This window comes from Copidosoma floridanum, unplaced genomic scaffold (genome assembly GCF_036245765.1).
Source record: "Copidosoma floridanum isolate Cflo_tuat_1 unplaced genomic scaffold, Cflo_Japanese_pri ptg000030l, whole genome shotgun sequence".
In the NCBI taxonomy this organism is placed as follows: Eukaryota; Metazoa; Arthropoda; class Insecta; order Hymenoptera; family Encyrtidae; genus Copidosoma; species Copidosoma floridanum.
In genome coordinates this window covers 4,434,348-4,450,536 of record NW_028321907.1, presented here as the reverse complement: position 1 = coordinate 4,450,536, position 16,189 = coordinate 4,434,348, and the positions used below count along the sequence as shown (strand labels likewise).

The 16,189-nt window shown below is 41.1% G+C and overlaps 1 protein-coding gene, 1 long non-coding RNA gene and 2 other non-coding genes across 6 annotated transcripts in view; 2 read left to right on the top strand and 2 right to left on the bottom strand.

Moving 5' to 3' along the window:
- Positions 1-16,189, top strand: part of Fstl5 (follistatin-like 5) — a 152,232-nt gene that overhangs the window by 128,609 nt on the left and 7,434 nt on the right. For 2 of the 3 annotated variants that reach the window (XM_089596539.1, XM_023390223.2), the window contains 2 exons: positions 11,103-11,253; positions 12,751-12,975. In XM_089596539.1, coding sequence (XP_089452665.1) covers positions 11,103-11,253; positions 12,751-12,975 — 376 coding nt within the window. The remainder of the gene's footprint in view (positions 1-11,102; positions 11,254-12,750; positions 12,976-16,189) is intronic. The other variant, XM_089596540.1, reaches the window with a different exon arrangement.
- Positions 2,474-3,565, bottom strand: LOC149373441 (uncharacterized). Its single transcript, XR_016293350.1, has 3 exons — positions 2,765-3,565; positions 2,601-2,672; positions 2,474-2,512 (listed from the first exon to the last, which is right to left on the bottom strand). It is a non-coding gene; the product is annotated as an uncharacterized LOC149373441 (long non-coding RNA).
- TRNAY-GUA (transfer RNA tyrosine (anticodon GUA)) lies at positions 13,125-13,226 on the bottom strand. Its single transcript has 2 exons — positions 13,190-13,226; positions 13,125-13,160 (listed from the first exon to the last, which is right to left on the bottom strand). It is a non-coding gene; the product is annotated as a tRNA-Tyr (tRNA).
- TRNAY-GUA (transfer RNA tyrosine (anticodon GUA)) lies at positions 13,727-13,826 on the top strand. Its single transcript has 2 exons — positions 13,727-13,763; positions 13,791-13,826. It is a non-coding gene; the product is annotated as a tRNA-Tyr (tRNA).

Below are 16,189 nucleotides of genomic sequence, written 5' to 3'. Positions count from 1 at the left end.
GTCGAGTTAAAACAGGGGTGTACTTTGCAGCCCCTCTTTCGAGGACGCGTCACTCGTCCTCCTCTGCTTCTCGTTAAAAAAGGACTATACCTTTTGATGCGCGCGCGTGGCAGCGACGGTCGCACATAATGACTCCCCGGGACTTGGACGCGCAAAAAGAGTGGGCGTTGTTTCGCCCCTTTGAGTCTTTTGACGCGGACGGGAAAACGTCGGCTCTTTGGAAAAAAAAGAGCGCAATATGAACAATGCGGATCCTCGTGCGAGTTGCGTAGCGCTTTGTATTTTCCTGATATACACGCGGGTCTTTCGACTTGTGATTGTCTCGCGTGCGTCATCCAAGAATACAGTTCCCATGTGTTACGAGACATGGAGACATCCAATGATCTCGTTAATTGGCGATGGAAACTTTCTCCCTCTCTTTGGAAGATTCACCTACGAGAGCCTCGAAGCTTCTTTTCGCGGGAAAAAGCTCGAAAAGAGCTTCTCTCTTTTTCTTCCTCCACTTGCGCGCAAACTCGAGAAATTAACGCTGCCCTGTGTATATTGTATAAATACCAGCCAGTCCAAGGAGTAAGAAGAGACTGGCTTCTTATCTTTTGCTCCCCCCTCTTTTCTCGTACAAGCTCGACGCGTTAGGTAATTAAAAGGGCTTTTTTTTTTTTTTTTAATCCACCTGGCTTTTTTATCATCAAAGAACGGAGGATGTTGAAGGCGCTTTTGTTCCGGGATACATGTAACTATCTCGCGGGAGTGATGAGAGGGGCCCTGATCGACGTTGGATTTTGTAATTGAAATTTTCCTTCCGACTCGGTGAGATTGGGAGGGGCACGGTGGGGGGCGAGCTAATTGAATTAGCAAAGGTAACTGTATTTTTAATGATGCCCTTGCTTTTGCTACAACTTTGATTAACTTTTTTTTTTTTTTTTTTTTTTTAATACAGCTAACCTTTTAATGGAGCCCTCCCTCGAAAAGTAGCCTCTCCATCCGCTGGATTTTCGTTAACTCGACTTTGAGAAAAAATGACGCTCAAGTATATATATATATATATATATATATGTATGTACTACGTGTAATTATGTATAGCTGGATAAGCATCTTAGCGAGATAAGCAATCCTGAAAAAATTGCAGACATACGTTCCACTTGTAGCGACGTATATCGAGAGTTCGCTGATCTAATCGGAGGGTAACTTGGAAATTCAAGCGTAAAATCCAGCAAGGAAACGTTTCGCACCCACTTCGGGTAGTTGTCTCGGCTCGTATAGAGCGAGGAAAAAGGAGGGTAAATCCAGCAGTGCCCCGGGAAGGCGGATATTACGATGCGATAAAAGTCAAATTAAGTTCAACCCCCTCGCTCTCGTTTCCCGCTCGCGCCTCCGTCTTGGGTGGAACAAAAATAAAAATCGCCGACAGTCGCGAGCAAAGGAAAAAAAAAAAAAAAAAAAAAAAAAAAAACACACAAAGTAGTAAAAGTTAGAGGGGGAGAGAGAGAAAGAATGAATTTAATATGCAAATAACCCGGGGGGGTTGGGGGGTGCGTACGAAATGAGTACAAGTACGAGGACCGAGGCAACGCCCCCGTGTTGCCGAAGCGCAGTTTGCTTGTATTTTTTTAATCACGTCGCGCTGGTCCCGATGCTGATGCGAGGGAATGCGCCAGTCTTTTTCCGATCGATTCCTCGAACGAGGAAAAGGATCGCACGTGTGCGTACCTATTTACCAGAGAGGTGTATCGGTAAAGTGTGCGGGGCACGTCGAGGGAAAAAATAAAAAGAGGAGGAAAAACCCTTCGCTGCCGATGCATTAGCCGAAGGTTATTTGACGGAGGGCTGGAAATCCCCGCGAGCGAAGGTATTTTGCGAATTTAGACGAGGGATCTGGTTGAAAGAAAAGTGTTTTTTTTTTTTTTTTTTTTTTTAATCCAGGGGGTGGTATAGTATTCGTTAGCGTCAGACGAATCCTGTCAAATTAATTGCTTCCAGTCAGGATCGAGTCGGTAGTCGACGTAAGCATTTGGGCCTTACATCAGTTGTGAAGGGTTTATTTTTATCGATGCTAAAAGGTTTTTTCAACAAGTATCAGCAGGTTGAATATTTACATACTTACGGATAAAAATTCTGGTTTTTACGAATAATCAGCCATTTAAGTAGTTAAGGAACGAGTAAAGTGTAGACTATGTGTATTATACTTTCGTGTGCGGCTTCGTCTTTGTTCACCTATACATTTATACATTGGCTGTACTTACACTACTACTGTCACGTCATCGCGGATTTCACGCTAATCACGCTAACGTGTGCGCATATGTGAGTGTATACATGTGTGTATCGGGGTATGTGTAGTGAACCTAAAGTAAGAGTTACTGTGATATCGCAAAATTATTTTCAAGTGGAATATCTGATTTTACTTTAAAATATTTGATGTGGTGAATGAATAAAATGAATCAAAAATTTTTTATCAACAAACATTTATTTCGATCGATAATTTGTTAATCATCATTTCTTGACAAATTTTTCGCTGAAAAAAAAAATCATAGAATATTTACATTGAAGCTCAAAGAATTTTCCTTTCAAAAAAAAACTTATTTTTAAAACATCAGACTTACATATTGTCCGAGACTGGCTTGTTTAGTTTCCACATCAAACTCCAGATATGGAATGAAATTGTTTAATGTATACTGAAAAATAAAAAAAAAATCACATTTAGAAACGAAATTTCCAGTTTCCATATTTTATAACTTTACTGTATGAAATAAAAAAATATTCTTACCCAATCTCGTACTGCTGCTATTACTAACTGCGTCGGGTGGGTGCATGTGATATATTTTTGATGATCGAAATATTTATAAAAAAAAAAAAAAAAAAAAAATTAGTCAACGGGAAACGAAAGGAAAAGACCAATGATTGGAATGAAAATCGCTAGGCGGCTAATCGATGTTGGCTCTATTGACTTTGATACGAAAATAAAATAAAAACAATCCCGCAAACGGCGAAAAATCCTTGGTTTGAGTATATAAGGAACCTCTTTCGCACGAATGCACGTGTGGTCCGAGGCTTCCCAACGACAGCTCCGCAAAAGGCACGTCTACGCTCTCCCCCGCCGAAGTAAACAACAACATCGGACTCACTGCTGTGACACGTACTGACACAGTAAAGAAGAAAATAAATAAAGAAAAGAGGACTCCAGCCCCGGAATCGACATCGCACCGATGGGATGGTTTGGCGGCAAGGCAGGAAGGTACAATGGAAACCTGCTGGCCATCGCTGTTGGGAGCAACGAGGCCAGAGAAAATCGGCAGAAATAATTTGGAGTATAGAACTGCCATACATTGCACCGAAGGAGCTGCTTCCGAACTTGAGAGGAGGTGCAGTCGAAGACGGTTAAAAAAAAAGGCTTAGCGGATGGTCCGACCAAAAAAAAGAAAAAAAATACATATCCAAGATATCCAAAAAAGCAAAAAAAAACAAAATAAAATAAAGAAAAAAACTCCTGGGCCGCAGGAGTACGAAAAAAAATGAAATAAACAGCAAAAACTATAACAAAAACTAAAAAAAAAAAAAAAAAAAAAAAAAAAAAAAAAAAGGACGACAGTACAACAGTAGTGATGGTTTAAACCGGCCACGGGAAGAGCAATAACAAGAGGGCCGCACGGAGTTCGGAACTGAAAATTCCGAGGGTTGCGGCAGCGACTGTGACCACCATTTTTGCCTCAAGAACCCCCTTTTTTTTTTTTTTTTAATTCAATCCAACACTTTTGAAACGATTGAGAGGAAAAGAGCCCAACACGTTACTCTGAGGGACGCGGCCGTGCTGGTGAGGCAGTACTTATGGCCGCGTCCCTCTATCGCGAGGAAACTTCAGTTTAGGAAGGAAACTTGAAAAATAAGGACTGGGAGGGTATCACAGCACCAACACGAGCACCGGGTCCGGACAGTGTGGGACCACCAACTCCGAGGTGGAGGAGTCGACTGAACTAAAACTGCGTTTGGCCTCCCTTTTTATATGCAGTGACGGCCACTGAGTGGATATGAGTCAGTGCTTCAGTATAGGATAGTCAAAGTCACGTAGCAAAGGCCTTGGGGAGCTTAAGCCATCGCAGCTACGTGGTGATGTCGAAATTTCGGGGAGTGACTTTCGTGCACTTTCGTTTCCTTGGAAAATTGCCGGCTCTTCACTTTCTATTGTAGATAATTTTATCTTTCTGTTGTACAGCACGACTCGAGTATATTCTTGGACTTTTGTACTTATGAGTATTAATTTTACGGTCACAGTAGTCGATGTAATAAATTATTTTGTAAAGTACGTGCTGTACATCTCAAATTTCGTCATAAGCCCTAAAGTCTAAAGGAGCTCCGACACTTGGGGATATTATTGGAATTTATCATCAACTGTCGCACTTACACGCACTGGTCGAGACAATTTTTTAAAACAAAGACGATTTCTTTAACCTTATTCCGTTAAATATAGTCTTTTGAATAACAAAACTCAAATTGATCGGAAAAAATACTTGGTGTGATTAAATTATTTTTGCTTTTTTTATTTTAAATTCTTAATATAATTTAATGAAATGTTTTCTGTTAATTACCTAAGTTACTGTTAATTGAAACAAAATACTTAACGTAATGAGGATAACGTCATTTTTTTCATTAAAAGAATCAGATTGCTCAATGTAGATATTGCAAACATACTCATGCAAAGAATTATATCTGAAATACTGTAAATATATATTTTTTTAATAAAGATTATTTTAATAAAGAAAATTAGATTTTTAATAAAGCGTAGTCGCCATTTTTTGAATTTTTCTTCATAAAAGTTGCATTTTTTCTAATTCGTATTAATACAATGGACCATTGTTTACACTTAAAAATGAAAAAAATTAACAACACGAATGATGTGAGGAATAAAAAATTGTTTAAATTTATTCCATGTAATTTGGTGTTTCCCAGCAGAATATAGTACAAGACGGCATTAATTAATCAGTGCATTAGGAAGAGGTAGTAGCATTATTAGCTCATCCCAGGAGGTTTTGCTATGTATTGCAGAAAGTGCATCACGTTGTATTAATAATTAATTTCTTGGCACAAGCTTTCTCGAGAAACATCTTGAAAAATTTATTCTCAGTGTATAATTTAAAGACACAGTGCGCCAACAGTAGAGATCTAATTATCGAGGGGCTGCCCATCACTTAGTACTCTCTTCAATAAGAACAAAAGATTACTTAAGAGAAGCAGAAAAGAATCAGAGAGTGTTAAAGAGTAGCTCAAGAGTTTTATTAATATTTATTAGGCGATAAGAAACTCAACAGTTTTGTAGTGTTATTGAGAAATAAAATACTTTTTTAGGCGAGTAAGCATTCGCGATTAGAGACCCAACAGATTCGAGTTCTAAATCTGTTAGCTTTCTAACCTCCAGTGCTCACTCGCCGAAAGACTTACTTTTTTTTATAAATATATAAATATTTTAAAAAAAAGATTATATATATATAATCTTTGTACATGTACTACACCTAACTCTAAGCTTATAATATTATTATTCACATTCTAAAAAACATTTTTTTTCTTTCTAATTCTAGCCATCGACCTTCACTCTCATAGCATGTTTATTTATCCAGCTGTATACTTGCCAACTCTTCTCGTAAATCCTATACACTAGTAATGCGTTTCTTATTTTTATTCCCTATAGCAGTTATCCATCCTTTCATTTCTATCAGGTCTGTTAATTGTTGCCATCCACCAACTCATAATCATTCCATACCATAAGTATTAAAAAATTTCAATTAAAAAAATTTTATTTAATTAAAACAACGTGACTTATTTTCTTATTCTCGAAAGGATTTAAAAGCGCGCAGGCCAGAGCGCCAAATGCACTTATTGCACGAGGATAGAGCACATAGAGAGACGGCGCGACAGCAGGGCGCATCCTTTTACCAGGTGCTAACTCAATATGTAAGGAATAACGTAGTTTTCAAGCTGCACGAGCCCCGCAGGTAGACCGGCACGTGCGTTACATTTTAACTGATTTTCCTAGCTCTCTCTCTCTCCGTATGTGGTTTATGTGAAAGGAAAAATAAATTTAATAAATATAATGGAGAGTAACAATTTTTTTTAATTAAAATTGTTATAGCCCAAGGAAAGGGAAAGACAAAGTGCACTTTCTTAACGAACATGCATGAGTATACTCTTCTTGGAGAATTTTGACGTCTCTTTTGAGAGGAATGCTATTGGTATTGATTAGAGTTTCCGGAGAGAATTCGATGAACGAAAATTTGATTATTTCTGGAGTTGAATAATACTATTAAAAAAATTCAGGGGTTTTTTTGTTAGTTTTTTTAGATAATTAAAACTAAATAATAATAACAATTCATGCCCTCACTTGTATATATGAATAACCTTGTGTGTGTATGTTTGCTAATAGAAATTCGCCCGGCACGTACAAAATTTTGTTTGCTTCGCGTGTGAAAAGAGAGTTTTGAAACTTAATTTTATGACCCACTTCTAGGAAATCGTATTAAATCTTTGTGTAACGTACGTGCAGTATAAGATTTCAATTTTCCACTTGTTAGGATTCTCATCAACTCTTTTGTAACTAGCTTTTCGTGTCACAAGAAACAAAAATAAATAAATACTATTATGAAAATATCAATGTATAACAAAAAAAATCTACGATTTATGTATAAGGTGAATACACGCAGGTGCACGTCATCACTTAATTGACTCATGAGTCAAAATTCTTGTTTGAAAACCTATTCCGAATGTCATGTTCCGAGTTTAACTATAATCATTAGTACCATTTCCCCATATGCAAACGACAAAGGCGTTTTCGTACTGTCCATACCAACACACAATACAAACGACATACATTTGTTGTTGCAAACGAGAATAACTATCTTTGGTAGAAATAATTTACGGCCACTGGTTTATTCATGGTCAGTCGAGCTTTTATTTGTACCGTAGCTGCTACGTGAAGAGAATTGTGGTCACATTTTCGGGTCGATAGTTTATGTACAGGTATATGCAATTCCACAAATCGAGTGCCGTTGGCCCACTAATTGTAATTTTTGGACATTTTACGCTCAAGTGTTTGGCTCTGCAATAAAGTTGTGGTGCCGTTTGATTGAAAATGATTGTTCCAAGTGATTCATCCAATTTTTGATGGTCAAGTTAAAATTCAAACGTAAATAATTACATGCTTGATAATTAATTTTGCGCTCAAGTATTAATGAGTTTACGTCACTTAAAAATAACAAATAACAAAAAAAACGCAACAAAATTAATAAAACAATTAATTTTAAATATTAAAATTTCATTGGTAAATAAATGATTCCAGGAAAGTTTTTGCGGTGTGCCCTCTGTGAGTATACGAGGGTCAATCACTTGAGACTCTACCTCTAATTTTCTTGGACGCCACAAACACCAAAAACCGTACAATATGTGCTCCCGCAGGCCATAAGTAACGGACACTGCATATGGCAGCACCCCCGTTTCAGCGGTACTTATCGTTAGTCCGCGGCTCATGTGGGTGTGGGTGTGTTTTTTTTTCTCATCGCCAACGAAGACTCCCAGCAGCCGGTGTGATTAGATTATCCATCCCTTTCTCTTCCTCGTTTTTTCCTTGCTCTCTCCGGTGACCCGGCCGTCCTCCCCCGGGTCCTTGGATTTTTGCTCGAGTCCAACCGTTTACTTTTTCTCTTGCTTTAATCTCCGCTTTTTTCAAGTTTACGGCAAACCGTACGGACAGGGTATAAACGGGAGTTCGAGGATTCACATATTTAATCGAGATCCCACCCCCTCTCTTTTGAGATCATCGACCCCAACGCGTAGTTTTTTTTTTTTTTTTTTTTTTTCTACCAAGTGAAAACAATCAACCGCAGAAAAGTGTGTAGCTTCGTTACAAGTCACGTCCTTACTCTTCATCGCTGTGGTACACCAGTGGGGAGGAAAAAAAAAAAAATTCATCCCTGCACCTTCTTCTCCGACCCTCTAGCTAACTAACTTACCGCTCGTTCAACTAACTGCCGCGGCAAGATACCTCCCGGGGGGGGGGAACAGCTATTCCCTGCCCCGTAGGTGTGTATACGTATATAGAACCAAGTCCATTTGTCCGTTTAGCGCTCCGCTACGTGTCCACCGGTCCCTTACGTAAATCTAAGTCCACCCTTTCCGTAACATGTAACCGGTGGCCCACTGGTTAATCAAAGATACGTGGCTGGGACCAGGGATGTGCTTTAAACACATCGTATATGGGCCGAAACTTTGGATTTCAAACAAATCTTCTATACTGTCATTGGGGCATTTGCAACATTGTTTTTTTTTTCAACTTTTATCCGTTGATTTGTCTTTCGGTAAGAAAAAAAATTAGCAAAGTGTGCTTGTTTTAATAAATTTTCCAACTTAGTCAAGTATAGTAATGTACTGAACGCACTTTGTGACTAACGGACAGACACCGAATGTGTTATTTTTAGTATCTACTTCAAAGCGCCAAATATATTTACTTGCAAGCTTCGCTGGAACTGACCCTATATTATATACAATGGGACTGGAAGGTGTTTGCTCTGCGGCTAGTGCTCCTATATATATACTGTACGGCTGCTTTTGAATATTATCTGGGGAACCGAGGAGAACGAATTGCCCCGCAAGGAGCTGCTGTTGCAGAAAAGGTCTCGGAGAAGAGGATGTGGGAAGGCGCGTCGGGGAGAATTTGGCTGATTTCTGGGGTTACCTGCACACACACACACACACACATATATATATTTATACGCTCGGCATTCCTACCGGTGCTCCTTTTGTACCTCCACCGCGTGCACACGTATACGTGATATACGAAGACGGATATAGCTTAAGAGAAAGATTTCTCTTTGAGATAAATTTTTACCCCCGGGTTGGGAACTGCTGCAAGTTTCACTCGTTCGGCATAGTATACGTGGATACCTCGAAATTGTGGACAAGTTTTTTTTTTTTTTTTTTTTTTTTGTTGTTGAAATGTCACAGCTAACGAAAAATTTACATCAACGAACATGTAGGTACACAATACCAGTCATTCCTCAGATGTGTATATAGCAAATAGTAAATACGTTCTTACAGACAAGAACAATCGCCCATCTCACCTTCTGGGAGGAAAATTTACTGACTTGGCAGTCAAACACCCCCCCCCCCCAAGACTCAATCGCCTCCACCATGCCGTACACGCGTCCGTATTACCCCTTTTTTTTTGCGCCCGCGCCAAATTTGCGTGCAATAACACGTCCGTCGGATTTATGCTCCCGAACATTTAGCCGGAAAACATGAATTTTCCCTTTGATTTTTTTTTTTTTTTTTTTTATGGGACTCGCGATCGTCGTATGGAGCCAGTAAACACGGAAAGGCCGCGGGACACCGTAATGCCTGATTTATTGAGATGGAGCTCCGCTACACGCCATTTGCCAGTTTACTCTTATCTACGCGCCTCGGCTCCCCATTTGCGCTTCTCTGCAGTAGGTACACTCGGTGCTTGTTTATTTTTCATCATTTCCCTCTGTCTCGAGTCTATGCGTGGGCCGATAAATGTCGAGGAGGGTCCAAGGCAATTGATAACGCCAAAGGGGCAAAAAAATAAAGCACCTCGAGCTTTTTCATAAAAAAAGCCATTGTATGGCCAAGCGAGAGCGGTATAATCAGGCAAAGTTGTCTCTTGTATAAATGGAGTACATTACCGCTCCTATACCAGCGCGTCGCTCTTTATTTCACCTCCCGAGTAATTAAGCAGCCGGACCTTTTTTTTTTTAGCTGAAGAAAAAAAATAAAGAGGGTGGACGGTAGTGGCGATCCAAGCCAAGTCGGGCGACATGCAAATCGACGCGAACTGGAGCAAAGTTTTCCGACGGAGGAAAAGACTTTTTGAAGGTCCGCTTCCTCGGACCGCTCACGGGCTGATGATTAGCAAAGTGTCGACAGGGAGGGAACTTTTGTTTCCCGTTGGGCGCTCGCGTTTTTTTTTTTTTTTTTAATTCAAGAGCCGCGAAAGTGGCTAATCGTCCCGGAAAATTTGACGGGCTCTGATTGATCGAGTCACCTCGGCCGTTGAAGTTTACGGAGAGAAGGAGGAGGATTAAACATTTCACGCTGCGCACACTCCCGTCCTTCTCTCTCCGACGTTTCTTATTCGCCGACTCCCTCGGGTTTTTTTTTTTTTTTTTTTCCTTCTTGTGCCATATCGCGAGAGACACCGCGGCTGGCGATTTTTCCCTCCCACGCGTGGCGTACGCGGTCTTTGGACTCCTCCGATGCAAAGCCAGAGGGAGGGAAAATGTGAGCTGGAGATGCTCGAGGTAACAACAACGGGACGTTTAATTAAATGCACGGGGACGCGTCGGGAGATGCGGGTTTTGTAATTCCGCGTAACGGAGGTAGACGTGGGCACTGCTTGGCGTGTTTTGTGTATATGGAAATCACCGTAGTGAAGAAGAGAAAAGAGGATCCCAGACAGTCCCCGAGTGGTGTGATCGATTGGATGACAAAATTTGTCAACTGTACGAGCGTGAATGTACATTTCGGGATTTCGTGCCATCAATAGGAGCTAACATGTACATACTCGATTGAACTTTTTAAAAGGAGCCGACTTTTTCGTTTACTTTACTGTAAGTGCCGTCAATCTGAGCAACCTTTGCAAGAGTGTACGTTAAAATCTTGGGTCTTAGGCGAATAGTATATAATACCTAGTAGAGACGAACAAGATAATTCTTTGTTTTTCGAGAACATAACTTTCTCTGAGTACGAGGAATTTACTACTCAAATGATCCTAGTGGTTTTACACAAACTAGAGCTTAGAGAGTTTGCCGACTTGGAACTTTCGAGCGTAAAGATAATACAATATTCCAAGATTTTCACATTTTTCCGTGCAAACTAGTGTATAGAAAATAAAGATTAAATTCTACATGTACAAATCCTTCTTGGAGATGATGGTCTGAATTTTGTGGAAGGAAAATAAAAATAAAAAAAACTTTGTAACATAGAGAGTAACATTTGATAAATCGGTGGCGAGCCATAAATCGGCAACGGATTAAACGAGATCGCCGCGTTGGCAATGTGAAAAGCCTATATACATATACCTTTTCCGTTCTCCTCTGTTTCAGCACAAACGCCACCACTACATGACGGTGCACCGGCACGAGCCCGCGAGCACACTGACGGACTATGCAGGCACCACCAGCCCACCGCAGAACGGACGGGGCGGTCCCGGGCTCCCAGCTTCGTCCGCTGAATTTGACGATTACTTGGACCACGGTAAGTTCCCCGCTTTTTGGCTTAAACGGAAAAGCACCCGTGGAGGTCCATTTAACGGATCAAATGTTTTGTAATTTATTAATTGAACTTTGCGACACGGCGCGTGGCCATTTGACTCACCGATCCACCCGTGAAATTCAAAATTGTACCCACACCGGGGTCGGGCTCGCTCACATCTAAGTACGTGGTACGACAAATTTTTTATCGGGAATGAATTTCAAAATGTGGGCACGCGTGTATCGTAAAATGCGAGTGATCGTTTCGCGAGTAGCGACAACGGACATTTTGATCAGTGGAACGTCCCTCCTCGGTAACCATGTCTCGTTCGAAAGACGCGCGTGGATGCAATTTCCTCTCATGTACTCATCTCCGAGGATAGGAGGGGAAGGAAAAAAGAGCTCCGGGAAAGGATGCCGCTCGTTTCGAACGCAAAAGTTTAGCCGATTCTCGAGGAAAACTCGAATGACGGAGCGGAGGAGCCGGCTCGGTGTCGTCGATACGACCCTCCCTCGTCTCCATATATACAAACGCAGCAGCTCGGACGACAGCACAGAGCGAAAATCGCGAATTCAATATCTAACTTCCAGGATTAGCATAGAGATCGAACTTTTTCTCCCCCACTCCCCCCTCCCCCCTACCACCCAGTGGTGGTTCGTATTTTTCTTCGCGTGCATATTTTCCCTCTCCTTCGGGTATGTGTACACGAATCATCGGCGTTTCGCCAACGAAAATACATCCCCTCGGCCCCTCCTTGCGCTTATAAAAGGCTACCGATCAATTTTTCCATTTCCGCCAATCCACAATAGATACCGCTAAGTTCGTCTCTACACCGCCCTCCCCCTGGGGGAGAAAACGAGCTTGTTTTTTTTTTTTCCCCCATATAGCTGGAGAGCTTTCGTGGAATACGTCTGACTTATGTACACGCATACGAGAGAGCTCGATCCGAGGCTGCTCCGGAAAAGTATATATACGTATATTATCGTGTGCGGAGGAGTCTCGCGATTGATGGAAACTCACGGGTTTTCATTTGCCGTGTACGATTCTAATGATTCTCAAGCTACCGGATACACTGATTTTCCGCAAACGCCAATCTTACTTTGATCAACGGAGCGACGTGGTGCAATTGTCACAACGCCATCGTAAAGCTCGTTGGTCGTACAATGTATATAATGTATACGCGTGTATATAATGACTGGCGCGTCCGATTGTTTGAAAGGCGAATGATTGTATTATAGAGGCAAGTAAAATATCATTCAAGTTTTTACATGGTGGCGTACAGCGAGTTACAATAGTGTAGGTGTACGTGGTATCTATAGTGAAGTTTTGCCCGATGTACATAGAATTGGGTGAATTTGGCAGATCAACGCGAGTTCGGAGGGTTTTGGAGAGCATCATTTCAGCTATATACATTTTCGTCTAATCTCTCGAGTAAAATATGTGCATGTGTGCCGATAATCGGTGGTATTTAATTTTGTTTAATTTTTGTTATTTTTTCAGCAGACCCGTGCGAAGGCAAGTATTGCGGGGCGGGTCGTGAATGCCAGGCTTCGGAGGACGGCAGCGTCGGCATCTGCGTATGTGCGACACGTTGCACCAGAAGGCACCGGCCCGTTTGCGGCAGCGACGGCAAAGTTTACGCTAATCACTGCGAACTTCATCGGGCCGCCTGCAACCTCGACAGACCCCTCACGGCGAGCCGGCTCATGCGCTGCTTGCACCGGGGTGAATTATTACAACTATTATTTTACTCTAAAAGTATTCTTACTATAATATAGGTCAGTTTGGGTGTACACGATATCTTTTTTCTTTCTTATATTTCGTGTTGTAAATGATTGACAAAATTTTAAGAAAAATATAAACAAAAATGTATTTCCTTCGAGCCGGATTTGAACCAGCGACCTATGGATCTCCGTTATTTTCAATTAAGAACGACCGACTACAGTCCACCGCTCTACCAACTGAGCTATCGAAGGCAGTCACTTAAGAGAGTTTAAAAGTGAGAAGAGTTGAAATCTTGCTTTCATCATCAACTGGATCACGATCACTTTCAAAAATAATCTCAATACCAGCTGCTTTTACATCTCTTTGGCAAGAGAGTTCTCCAAAGTACCGATCTTTTTTTCACGCAACATCTTTACACTATCGCCAAAGTGCTTCATTTTTTAATTTTAATTTCACTGTAAGCGTGATATGACCTTTGACACGTATTATCTACTATGGCGAGCGTATATATAGCATCCTCCGTAACTAAATCAAACCAAAAAAATCATTTATCTATAATACAAATGAATGGCATTATCTGCATGTGTCTCGTAACGTGTCGACCGTTACAATAATCTGACAAAATAATGAAGAAAAAAAGGCGTCACGATGAGTGAACGCGCCTCTTTCTCGCGCTGAACTTGCGGTGAAAGTACGTATGTACGGCTTCGAGGCAGAGGCAGATTGTCCAAAAAAGTTATACGACCAACAGCCTTCGATAGCTCAGTTGGTAGAGCGGTGGACTGTAGTCGGTTGATCGAATGAAAAATTCAGAAATCCATAGGTCGCTGGTTCAAATCCGGCTCGAAGGAACTACATTTTTTCTTATTTTTCCCATCACAAACTTTCTTTTTTTTTTTTTTTTTTTTTCATTATTTTCCATGTACCATTAAAATTTTCGGTATGATTCAACTGCATCCCTTTATTATATTAATATTATCGTCATAGTCAGAATTACCAACTTATTCGTACAGCGAGAGATTCACGGAATGAACGAACATAATCGATCATCATGAGGCCCCGCACTTGAGCGTACCGGTACCGATATTATTATAGAGTATATACACCATAAATTCACCATGTATGCATTATATACATAGCTGAAATATCGAGTATCGCGAAGCTATATTACACGGATGCTCCTAAGGAAGACACATGAGCGTATAATGCCGTACACTCGCTCATAATACGCATATGGGCTTATACCCGTACAGAGAGTGAAAATCAATAGCGCAACAAAACTCTTACATCCCCGTCCATGTATTATACCTACACATTGTTCCGTGTGTAATCTACCCACACGTATAACGTACGTGTACGAGACTCGTGCATAAATAAACCCTTTGCACTCTAATTGTTTGCCGATACGCTCTATATTTAGGTATAGGAGTTCACATTGGGGTCAGAGAAAGAGAGGGTGAATAAGCTACGAAGCCGATAGCAAACTTGGTATTGTTTTTCTATTATCACCACTTTATGTATTACATGGTAAATGAAGCTCGGATATCAGCGAGTCGTGAAATAACGCGATAGACGTGTAACGTTTATTTACACGATTATTGCGACCAATACTTTGCTCTCTGCAGGTACTTATGTATACTGTTGGACGACCATTAAAATGCGTCTCATGTTATATACGTAGTGAATGTAAAGTACACGAAGCGCGGAAAAATATACTTACCTCCATACCTGTGAGTCGCTGCTCGCGACACTTTATATTATCTACTAGGAAAAAAAAAAAAAAAAAAAAAAAAAAGCGAGCAACGAGAATAAGCTACGGAGGAGGGAGTAAAAGTTGATGTACAAGTCCCTGCAACTCCAAAGTGTGTACGTGGGTGTACCTGCGCAACTTTGGACGTCGGAGTAGATTACTCCGTGACTCGGGGAATTTGAAGGGACGCGTGGGTGAGGTTACGTATAAAAGGCAGGAACGATGCCATTACGAAAAGTTTTTCTGGCAAAGTAGCTTTTTGTTCCTTGGCGTTGCGCGTACAAATACATAAGTATGCACGTATATGAGGGATGAGGGGCCGAGAGGGACGCGAGAAATTTGAAGAAACCTCGGAAATTATTTTCCTCCCCTTGCATCGAGTGCCATCCGTCTTCTTCTTCCTCCCCCCCGCCTCTACGGGGATTTGACGCGAAACGCCTGCTCACGCCACATGCACTTTATTTCGCGAAGCTTCGTTGTTGCTATTCTTTTTTATACTTACTCGTGGTATGTATAGGTGCACTGGGTTTTCTCTTAGTTATCGCTGCAACTCATTGTGTCAAAATCAATAAAAAATTATTTTTAAAATAACAAATATGTTGAGTGACCTTTGGATTTCTGAAATTTATTGCAATGCAGAGATGAACCGGCTACAGTCCACTGATCTATCAAAGGTTGGCAACCCCAGGGTTAATTTCATCAAATATTATATATAAGTGGGTTCATTTATCATATTTGCTCTGGCTTTCTCTTGGGATGCGGCAACTACGTCCAAAGACGCGAGCTCCACTTATCTCCTATATACTATACTTGTAAAAAAGTGCCATTGGTATGTATAGGGACGCGACTAGAGAGTGCACTCGGCCGTGCAATTCGGAGGAGGTAATTCGATACCGTCGATGATTATTAAAGCGATGGATCCCCCGGCGTGTATATGTAATAGATACGCGCGCGTCTGCGGAAAGTGCAGTTCCGAATATAGCGTGTGGGACACGGGTATCCTCTGGTGGGAGGCTTTAAAAGGCACGCGCGTCGCTTTGACGTCGCGCCCCCGTTGATGCACATACGTCGTCGACACCGTGTACGTATACATAGGTATATATTTATACGCATAGAGAGAGAGAGCACTAATGGCGAAGTTTAAATTGCGTTTCAAGCCCTCAATTAACACCTTTAATCGCGAAAGCGAGCGAGAGAAGGACAGCTTTTTTTTTCTCTTTAAGCGCGCTCTACGTGTCGTCTATTTCCAAATGATATGATTATCGATTTGGTTTCTTTTTTCGTACCCGTCTCTCTGTACCTCGATGTACCTCTGTTGCTATGTTTGGAAACGTTTTCTTTTTTTTTTTACTATTTGGTACAGGAGAAACAAATAGTTGTTTTTTTTTCTGTTTCGCCAGGAAAATTTTGTATTGAAGGTTTGCTTGCTACTGCCACTATTAAGGATTCCGGCAAATTTCTGGT